At 52.8% G+C, this 10,665-nt stretch overlaps 2 protein-coding genes across 2 annotated transcripts in view; one reads left to right on the forward strand and one right to left on the reverse strand.

Annotated features, from left to right (window-relative positions):
• Positions 1-1,304, reverse strand: part of LOC105809257 (sialic acid-binding Ig-like lectin 8) — a 4,141-nt gene extending 2,837 nt beyond the window's left edge. The window contains exons 1-3 of the mRNA XM_012643009.1: positions 845-1,304; positions 367-645; positions 99-146 (exon numbers count right to left, since the gene is read on the reverse strand). Coding sequence (XP_012498463.1) covers positions 99-146; positions 367-645; positions 845-1,274 — 757 coding nt within the window. The 5' untranslated portion in view covers positions 1,275-1,304. The remainder of the gene's footprint in view (positions 1-98; positions 147-366; positions 646-844) is intronic.
• A 4,880-nt stretch (positions 1,305-6,184) lies between these two features.
• CEACAM18 (carcinoembryonic antigen-related cell adhesion molecule 18) lies at positions 6,185-10,033 on the forward strand. The gene is made up of 4 exons (XM_012643010.1): positions 6,185-6,236; positions 7,827-8,165; positions 9,492-9,713; positions 10,002-10,033. Exons 1-4 carry the CDS (start codon positions 6,185-6,187, stop codon positions 10,031-10,033), a joined length of 645 nt encoding a protein of 214 aa, XP_012498464.1.
• The last annotated feature ends 632 nt before the right edge of the window (positions 10,034-10,665 follow it).

Below are 10,665 nucleotides of genomic sequence, written 5' to 3' on the forward strand. Positions count from 1 at the left end.
GGGGTCTCAGGTGACCGGGGTGAGTCCAGGGTGAGGAGGACCCGCCTGCCCTGGCTGAACAGGCCCTGCTCCCACAGCCCAGCGAGGGCCCGTCCTACCTGAGCCGTCTCCTCGGACGACAGTCACGGTCAAGTTCTGAGGAGAGTCTGAGGCAGAGAGACATGGCAGCCCCACGTCACTGCTGAGGGCTGGGTGGACGCTGGCCTCTGTCCCCAGGAGCCACATCAGGGAGGAGGGTGGAGCCAGCATCCTCCTGACCCTCCCCACCTGGATCCCGGGACCCAGCACCCCGTGTGCAGCCCTGACCCCATCCCCCTGCCCTGGGGACCCCCAGCAGGACCCCAGGCTTCCCAGCCCAGCTCTCACAGGACACGTTGAGGTGGACGGTCCTCCTTCTGGTCACACGGGCCCCAGGCAGGGTCACCTGGCAGGTGAGGCTGGCGCCGTGGTCCTGGGGCTGAGGGATGAGGGTGAGCACCGAGGAGCGGCCCACGGTGGGGCTCTGGGGGGACACAGAGGCCCCCTCCCAGGAGATGCTGGGGGGCGTCCCCTGCTCACAGGCCCAGGGCACAGAGCAGGTCAGGTTCCAGGGGCGGCCGCACTCCAGGGTCCCCGGGAGGAGGATGTGGGGCGTGTGGTTCAGGGCTGGGAGGAGACAGGGACACGCAGGATCAGGGGGGAGGGTCCGAGGTGCGGCCCTGAGAGGAGCTCAGGCTCTGGTCCAGCTCCTCCCCTGAGCCCGACAGGCTTCACCCCCAGCCCCTCCCAGGACGAGGTCCCAGCCCAGCCCTGCCCTGCGGCCCCCACCTCCTCCCCCTGTGGGCACCCGGAGCCTGAGCCTTACCTGTCACGTGTACAAAGAGCTTGTTGTATACATAGTTCCATTTCACTGTTCCTCGCTCCACCCGAAAAAAGTACGACCCTTCGTCCCTCCTCGTGGCGTCTCTGATGCTCAGGGAGCAGTTGTTCCTCCCGGGATCCCTGAGGAGGTGGAATCGGCCCTGGGTCTCCTCCTGCACTTTCCCAGCTGGGTCGTTTGTGGCCACTAGAGACTTCTGGTGTGATTTGGCCCCTTCCCGGAACCAGTAGCCATGAACAGGGTCAGAGTCAGTCCAGATGTCCCAGGGGTAGGAGAAGGAGCAGGGCACGTGGACGCACAGCCCCTCCTGCACCGTCACCACACTCTGCACTCGCAGCGTGTAACCTTCCCAGGACCCTCCCCGTCCCTGCACCCCCGCCCTCCCCCAGAGCAGGGCCAGCAGCAGCAGCAGCATGTCCGGGCGCAGGTCCCAGGGCCCGCCGGGGAAAGGCTGTTCCTCGACGTTCTTCTCTCGGGAACTGAGAGCTGCAGGACCTGGAGGAGGCCCCACAGGAAGACGGGGGCGAGGTCAGAGCCGTGACCCTCCTCAGAGGAGGAACTTCACACCCTGACACTGTCAGGGCCTGGGCAGCCCTTGGAGATCGACCGTCACCACCCACCTCCACTCCTGGGACCTTGCAGCCAGAGAGGGCGAGAGTCACCCCAGTTCCTACCCCATGTGGAGCCCGACCACATCTCCTGCCTCCCTGTCAACACCCTTCCCCTCGGGGGACATTTTCTGGAAGATGATAATGAGTTCCATCTGGCTGGACCCGTGAGTCTTGGGCTGTGGATGTTTGTGGGGGTCAGGGTGGGGCTGAGGGACATGGCCATGGCGGTGGCCCAGGAGGGGGGAGCAGCCTCCTCCCCCGTCAGCAACCACATGTGGCCGTCCCCTCTCTGCACGTCGAGGTCAGCACAGCAGACCCGGGTGCTGTCCTCACACAGTCACTGTCCAGTTGGGGGAACATTGGGTCTCCCAGCACCTGGAGCCTCTCACGACAGCAGCTATAACCCTGCGAATATTGGTGTTCTGTATGTTTTAGAGCTCCATAAGTAGATGCACGCGTATTTAGAATTTTTATCTCATTCTGATGAATAAAGCTTTGATCTTTATGAAGTTCCCTTCCTTCGCCTGTGCTAAAGCACTTTGCCTTGAGACTCATTCATCTGATATTAGGAAAGTGCCACCCTGTCTTTTGTTTACCACTTGCAGAGTGTATCATTTGTCATCTTTCATTTTAACCTTCCTGAGCCCTTAAGTGTTATTTCTGTTTCTTGTAAGCAGCGGGAGGCCACCTTTCGTTCACTTACTGTGTCATTGTTCCTCCAGGCACAGAGGGGCAGGATCTGTCTCAGGGGGGAAGAGAGCAGGAGGCGAACGTGACAGACCCCCCTGCTGCCCTCGCTGTCCTGCAGGGAGCTGGACAGGTCACCGGGAGGAACCTGTGGCAGGGGCTGCGCAGGCAGAGGCTGGGGCTGCTCTCCCCAGGCTGAATTCGAGTCCTGGGGGAGCAATGGGAGAGGACTGTGGCCAGGACCCCAGGGAGGGAGGGGGTGAGGAGTAGGTAGGATGGCGCAGACCACGCAGCGCAAGGCCAGAGCAGGGCGAGCGCTCAGCAGAGGGGCTGGGCTGTTCTGAGCACTGGGGCTGTGGGAGGTGAGAGAAGGGACCAGTGTCCCCTTGGTCACTGCTGTACCCAACCTCTGAGACTGATCTCTAGACAGCTGCCCCTGTCTAGAGACAGGGTGCCTGGCCCTCCTTCCCCTCCCTGTCCCAGAACCTGTCACTCTGCCCTGGCTCTGGGGCTTTGCTCACGCAGACCCCTCTGCTGGGAGTTTGTGCCCAGGGACAAGGAATGAGGACAGCCACCAGGGAGTGACCCCCGGCTGGGAGCCATCGGGCCCTGTTGGGAAACAGCTCCTGGCCCTGGATGTGTCCCTGCTGCGTCGGTGGGGGCTGTGGAGGAAGTGGTGGGATCCTGGGAGATGGGACAGGCAATTCAGGGGGTCTCCTTAAATGGATTGAGTGGTAATTTTCACAATCGCTAAGACATTCTAGTTCTTTGATTTTCCGTATACATTTTAGAATCAACTTGCCAATTTCTACAAAATCTCTTCCTGAAAATTTGTTTGAAATTGCATTGAGTTTATGGATCCATTTGGAGAATACTGGTATTTTAAGAATATTGTCTTTCCCTCCATGAACATGGCATGCATATGTGTGTGTGTGTATAAACATGTATGTATTTTGGACATATATATCATTTAGGTCTCCTTTTATTTGTCTCAGCAATGTTTTGTATTTATCAAATAAAGGGCTTACATACATTTGGTAAATTTATTTCATGTTTATAATATTGCTGTGAAGTGTAGTTTTTAAAAATATTTTATTTCTACTTGTCCTTGGCTGACATATAGATATCCAAAAGAATTTTGTAGTGTGAACCAATACGCTACCGCCTCCATCAGTCATCCATTGGTTTAGTAGCTTCTTTGTGGATAACTGGAGATGTTGTCTGTACTCAATCATATCGTCTGTGAAGAAAAACAGGGTTACCTCCACCTGCAAGATCTGAACAGCTCTTACGTCTTTTCCGGTTTCTATTGCACCGGGAAGGAGCTACAACACGTTTACTGGAAGTGGCGACAGCAGCCCTCTTGCCTTGTTTCCGGTCCTGGGGGAGAAAGTTCTCAGTCTCTCAGATCAAAGTGCGATATTGCAGTTCCCATCCTTGGACTGCAGATGCGCCCTTCTATTTCCAGATTGCTGAGCATTTTAATCACGAATTGGTATTAAAGTTTGTCAGATGATTTTGCATATGGTTTTCTCCTTTGCTCTGTTAAAGGAATAAAACACATTATTTGGTTTTTTTTAAATTTTAATTGTGGAAAAAACACAACATAAAATTTCCATCTTAACTATTTTTAAACATGCGGTTCAGTGGTATTAAGTATATTCACAGTGTTGTGCAACAGATCTCCAGAGCGTTTTTATCTTGCAAAACCGAAACTCTACCCCCATTAACTGCAGTTCCCTAACTCTTGACATCCCCTACTTCCTGGAAACCACCACTCTACTGCTGTCTCTGGGAAACTGACTACTTTAGATCCCTCAGATAAGTGCAATCACACAGTGCTGGTCTTTCTGTGACTGGCGTGTTTCACTTAGCACCATGTCCTCATGTGCTTCCATTTGGTGGCATGTGTCAGCAATTCCTTTCTGAAAAGGAAGAATAATATTTCATGTACAGATAGACATGCTTTTGCTTACCCATTCCTCTGTCACTGGATACCTGGGTCACTTCCACTTCTTGGCTATCGTGACTAAATCTGCGATGGACACGGGTTTGCCAGTATCTGATCAATGACTTTCACATACACGCACAAGTGCAGTGGCCGAATTACGCTAATGCTATTTCTGATTTACGAGGAATCACCTACTCACATCACCCCTTTCATTTGCCTTATCTGGTACCATGTTACGGCCCCTTAACACTCCCCCCGGGAGTCCCCTACGGAGCTGCCGACATTCGTGTCCAGCTGTGTCCCTGGTGTCTCCACTCCGACGCCAGGCGGACTCTCAGGATTGACCCTGCCCTGCAAAGCCCTCCCTCCGCAGTGCTCTGTGGACACAGCTCCTTCCTTCCAGGAGCTCATGTGAGTTTTCAGGATACAACAGAAGATGTCAGAGATATTTTATAAACCAGTAGACACCCACAGGTGTAGATTCAACTTCCTCTGACTATATTTGGCTTTAAAGTTTGAACAGTCCTAATACAGAAGGAAATTTAATGATATGATTCCACTTTGGTAAAAAAAAAATGCATATGTGCATAACTATACTGTATATAACATGCCGAAACTGAAAAGATACATAGAAAAAAATGCTGAGTATATCGCTGGGTGATCAAATTATTACAGGTGATTTTAAGAAACGGTGTCCATTAAATTATAACAAATGATCTTATATAAAAATATTTTTATAAAAATGAAAGACAAACACATTCCCAAGTACAGTTTGAAAGACCTTGTTGATTGAACATTTCTGAGTTCTCTCTCTGTCTCTGTCTCGCTCTCTCTATTGCAGTTTGCTTTCTTTTTTTAATTTTAGTATATTACGGGGGTACAAATGTTTAGGTTGCATAGATTGCCTTTGTCCTACCCGAGTCAGAGTTTCAAGCGCGTCCATCCCCCAGATGGTGTGCACCGCACCCATTAGGTGTGAATATACCCATCCCCTTCTCCCCTCTCCCATCTGCCTGACACCCAACGAATGTTACTACTATATGTGAAAATAAGTGCTGGTCAGTTAATACCGATTTGGTGGTGAGTACACGTGGTGCTTGTTTTTCCATTCTTGGGATACTTCACTTAGCAGAATGGGCTTTCTGTGTCTCACTCAGCCCACATCTCTCTTTGTGTCTCTATATCTTGGTCTCTTTCTCTCTTTGTCTCTCTCTCTCTCTCTCAGGTCTCAACATGCCTACCGTAATTACATCTGCGCACGGCTCAACTCCTCCTCCCTCACTCCCCTCTGCAGGGAGCACACACACCCTTTGCTCCTAATCCCAGCATCACCCCATTGGTGAATTTTAGGATGAGCCTAAAGCCCCAACAGCAGGGAACAGGTTATACACACTTGGATCAGGTGTATAACAACATGCCTTGCAGCCATTCAGAATGGCCACGGAGAATATTTAATGATATTGGAAAATAGTACTGTTGAGGAGAAAAGAAGCCATTTGTAACACAGGACAAGGTAAATTAAACACTGGGCCAGCCAGGCGCAGTGGCTCATGCCTGTAGTCCCAGCATTTTGGGAGGCCGAGGCAGGAGGATCTCTTGAGGCCAGGAATTAGAAGCTGCAATGAGTTATGACTGTGTCACTGCACTCCAGCCTGGGTGACAGAGTGAGAGCCTGTCTCTAAACAAAATGACAAACACCGAACATGACATACATCAACAACTTTTATGTCTTATCTTTGTTGTGCTTTTTGGTATTTCCCAGTTTTCCCAATAGTGAGCCTGTGTTGTTTTTTAATAACCAGGAAAAAATATTAATAATATAAATAAATACAAAAACAAGATAAATAAATAATAAATGAAGGCAACATAAAGCCATGAAGATGAGGGCTGACTCCCAAGAGCCCTCCTCCCCCAGGCCCCACCCCTGCTGGTCAGAGACCCGGGAGGAAAGCCCGCCCTGAGGACTGGGGAGACACGACCAGAAGCCTCTGGGCCCTGAGACGCAGGTCTGTGAAGCGCAGAGGGGGCGGCCACGTCTCTGGAAAGAGCCTCCTCCTGCAGGACCCCAGGCAGCTCATGGACCTTTCCAGCCCCAGGTGCAGCCTGTGGAGGGGCCTCATGCTGGTGGGTAAGAGAGCACTGACCACCTTCCCGGGGCTGAGGGAAGGGCAGCTGGGAGTAAGGGCGGGAAGGGGGCTAGGGCCACCGCACCTAGGGGCACAGCCCAAACTCCCGGGGCAGTGGCAGAGGGAAGGGAGGAGGACAGGGCCCTCACCAGGACTTTCATGGGCTCAGACACCTGGGCACAGCTCACCATAGACACAGACCTGCACAGACCCACAGACGTAGCATCACACTCACTGTGGCATATACACTTGCACACGGCTGTGTGAACATGGGCACACACACGCACACACACACACAGGGACACACACCCCCCAGATACACCATTTCCATCCACCCCCAGGAGCAATGAGCTTGCACCCCCACCCTCACCTCCCTGCAGTCACCTCCTGGGTGTCCCCTTGTGCTGAGATGCCCTCCCCAACCTCTCAGGCCAAATCCCTTCCCAACCCCTCACCTTCCCCCAGGACCCTCCGTACCCCCTGACATGCACAGCTATCACGCTTCAGTGGCAGCCACAAGTACTGTCTTGGGCATGTCCCATGCCCACACCCCAAGGCCTGAAGCTGGGGCCTTGAGTCGTCTCTGCCTCTTCTGCACATCTGGGACTTGGTGCCCACAGAGCAGTGGGCACTGGCCTCTGTCTTAGGTGGTGATGTGTTCCCACCCACTGCTGCAAATTTGATACCAAATCACAGACATAGGTAGACAGGCTTAGGGGAGTATTTATCACCCAGACAATCATTGTTGGACACTGCCCCTGTCTTCTCCCCTGTGCTCAGGGTAGCTGGGGACTCAGTGGTGACCGAGATTGCCCAGCCCTGCCCTCCTGGAGCTCACAGTCCAGTGTGACATATGGATTTGTCACCAGACTCTGATGACCCCAGAGGTCAAGGATGGGAGGAGGGGAGCCCAGAGAGGCCACCTGACCCAGGCTAGGGAGGAGGAGACGACAGAGATGAGAACTGAAGGATGAGTAGAAATGAGTCAACAAGGAGGATGCAGATGTAAGCAGGGAACAGTATGTCACGAATGGGGAACAGAATGTGCAAAGCCTATAGTAAGGAGGAAGTGTGGTGCGTCAAGAGAGCTTGTATGTACAGGGCACAGAGCATGGAAGTCACGTCTCCTGATAAAGAAACACAAGAATGAATAAATGAATGGATGAGGGGGTACGTGGTGCAGATGGGATGGGGTAGGTTGGTCCAAAAGGAAGCTAGATGGGTCATAAAGACCAGCTTTTGTGGGGAGTGTCTCACAAGCCAGCCTAAGAGTTGGAACTTTACCCTAAGAGCACTGGGGAGCCATGGAAGGTACTAGAGCAGAGGAGAGCAGGGTCACACCTGGGCTTTGTTAAGATCTACTTGATTGTCACGTAAGGATGGATTGGGGGCTGAGTGGCCAGGGACAGAGTGGGCTGGGAGAGGATAAGGACAAAATGGACCAGGGGAGGGGATGAGGGGATGGAGGAAGGGACAGGCTGGGGAGTCCTCCAGGAACTGGAAACTCTTGCTTGTTCACCAGTGTTTCTGGGAATCAATGCCTGGATGGTGTAGATCTCTCCAAGTGTCTTTTTTCTCTTTGTCTTCGTCAGCCAGTCTGCTGGCCCGCCAGGCCTCTGGCCAAATCTTCATCACCCAAGTCCAAAGGATCAAGGGATATGTGAGTATCCTGGGCCTAGAGAACGCCCCCGAGAATGTCCAGGAATACAGCTGGTACCAGGGCACACAGGACAGCACAGGAAATATGATTCTCAGCTACAAACCTCCCAATCCCCGGGAGCCTGGGCCCATGTATAGCGGCCGGGAGAGAGTGACCGGAACAGGTGACTTGGTGATCAGAAACTCTATGCTAAATGACACAGGAAACTACACCGTTCGGGTGGACGCTGGCAACGACACCCAAACAGCAACCGGCTGGCTCGAGATTCACGGTGCGTTGGCAGGCTGCCCCGCTTCCCACCCCAGGGAGAGCCGGACCTGAAGGCCTTGGGGACCGTGTCATCCAAGTCCTCCGCCCACCTCCAGATGACATGGGAGCCTTGGCACATGGCTGTCCAGCTCCTCGCACAGGGACGGATCACTCACCACCTCTAAAGATTTCAGTGTCTCTCTCAGACAGTGCATTTGTTTTCTACCTCTGTGTAACAGCCGCCAGCTTAGCAGCTTAAAACAGCACCCATATTGCACTGCTTCTGGGGGTCGAAAGTCCAGGCGTAGCTGAGCCAGAAGTCTGGGCGTGGCTTAGCTGAATCCTCTGCTCTGGGTCTCAGAAATCACTGACCTGAGCTATGTTCTCATCTGGAGCCTTAATTAAGTAGGAAAGAATCTATTTCCAGGCTCATTCAGATTGGTGGCCCAAATAATGTCCTTCTAGCTGTACGATTGAGGGCCCCAGCTAGCTGCTTCCTGATTGTTGGTTGGAAACTCTTGGGATCCTGAAGCCACCACAATGTCCCGTGTGTGGCTCTGTCCGTGGGTACTTCACATTATGCCTGTTCCTTTCTTCAAGGTCAGCTAAGTGTCCTTCTCTAGTCTGGCAAGACGGAGTCTTACACAGCAGAAGGTAATGATCACAGTGCCATTCACGAGCCTCTGTCATATTAGGTCAGAAGCAAGTCATGGGCCCCACTCACACTTGAGAGGGGAGGATTATGCAGGGGGTGAAGATCGTGGCGCCACCCTGGAGTTCTGTCTCCTGCAGACAGCTCCTGGGGGCTCCACGGGCTGGGGGAGGAGGGCACAGACTTGGAAGACAAGAAGTCCTGTATTTGCTTCTGACTCCCTAGGCCGTTTGTCTTCCCTCTGTGAGCCTCAGTTTCCTCCTCTGTGGCATTGGGGAAATGTCCACCACTGTGGTTTGTTGCAAGGTTGGAGGGAGTATTCGTAAAGTGAATGGGACTCCAATATTGGGATCATTTATCATGTGTCATTCAAATGCCACCTGGATCCTCGGATGAGGGTTCCTGGTTTGGGGGTTCAGAAATAGCCATCGGGTCACGTGTCTATGTGAAGAGCTCACGATTATTGGAGCTCACACCAGAGTGATGTCCCAGGACGGGCCCACGCCTCAGCAGCCTCACGGTCCACTCCCTACCCCTCTGCCCTCTCTGCTCCATCCTGACCACTTCCCGAGACCCCAGACCTCATGGTTGAGTTCTTGGCTTCTCTCCAGCATACCCCAAACCCCCGTGGAGAGGAAAGGAGCTCAGGGAGGCACACCCCACCCCTAATCTGCTCCCTCTTCCTGTTTCTCCCAGTGTTGGGAAGCAACCTGGGCATCTCAGTCAACGCCACCTCCCTGGTGGAGAACATGGATTCCGTGGCCGCCTACTGCCACACCAACGTCACCAGTGTCCCCTGGTATTTGAATGCTGTACCAACATCCATCAGTCACTGGATAACTATTTCCCCCGACAGAAAGACCCTCGTCATGCACAGGGTCAGCCGCTATGACAGGACCCTGCAGTGCGCGGTGGAAAGTACATACATGATTATTGATTTAAGAAACAATTGGTTGTAAGAAGTCCCCTCTTGACACAAAAGCCCCATCTCACCTAACCCACACTGACCATTGCTAATCTGAGAGGTGGGGATTGGGTTCCTCATTTTAAATCGAGTGCTCCGTGGTTCTGAGTGGTGAGGGAGGTTCCCAGGCCACAGAGCCAAAGAGCCCAGCTGGGATCCCAACGCAGATGAAGTTGGTGCATGCCAGCCCAGAACGGGAACTCTCTCCAGGTCTGCCTGGCCTGTCACTTTATCCCTGGAAGGCCCTGAGGCCATCCTGGCTTCATTCCCATGACCCCAGATAACTCACAGGCCACAGTCAGGGGGATCTCCTCACTTTTCTGAAAGATCTCAGGGGAACATGATTAGGACAGTCCCTAAATCCAGTGACTGGTGTCCTGATACAAGGAGGGAAATTCAGACACAGAGACACCCACAGGGATGAAGACCAAGTGACAACGGAGGCAGAGATTGGAGTTATCCTGCCAGGAGCCAAGTGATGCCAAGGATGGCTGACAACCACCAGCGCGGCTGGAAGAGGCAAAGGATTCTTCCCTAGGACCTTCGGAGGGAGCATGGCCCTACTGACACCTTGAGTGTGGACACCTGCCTCCAGAACCGTGAGAGAATCTATTTCTGTGGTTTCAATTGAATAATACGATGGTATTAATAATAACACCTAAGATTTTATTGAGTGCAGACTGTGCACCAATCCTTGGCCCAAGCTTTTTACCAGTAAGAACTCACTTCATCCCCTCGTTAGATATCCCTGTGAGGCTGGTGCCAGGATTACTCCCATTTATAGATGGCAAGTACGGCACAGACGGGCTGACTCGAGTGCTGTGACATGGTACGGTCCATACCACAGGCTCCTTGGCTAAGGGACCCGGGCCTGACCAAGTTTGTGGCAATTTGTTCTAGCAGCCC

This window comes from Propithecus coquereli, unplaced genomic scaffold (genome assembly GCF_000956105.1).
Source record: "Propithecus coquereli isolate 6110/MARCELLA unplaced genomic scaffold, Pcoq_1.0 Scaffold193, whole genome shotgun sequence".
NCBI lineage: Eukaryota > Metazoa > Chordata > Mammalia > Primates > Indriidae > Propithecus > Propithecus coquereli.

Excerpts from the sequence above, each read along its gene's own strand:
- CEACAM18 (XM_012643010.1), top strand. The coding sequence starts at position 6,185 with ATGGACCTTTCCAGCCCCAGGTGCAGCCTGTGGAGGGGCCTCATGCTG. Across the intron at positions 6,237-7,826 it reads GAGGGGCCTCATGCTGGTGG|CCAGTCTGCTGGCCCGCCAG; the intron begins GTAAGAGAGCAC and ends TGTCTTCGTCAG. Across the intron at positions 9,714-10,001 it reads CCTGCAGTGCGCGGTGGAAA|GCCCTGAGGCCATCCTGGCT; the intron begins GTACATACATGA and ends TATCCCTGGAAG.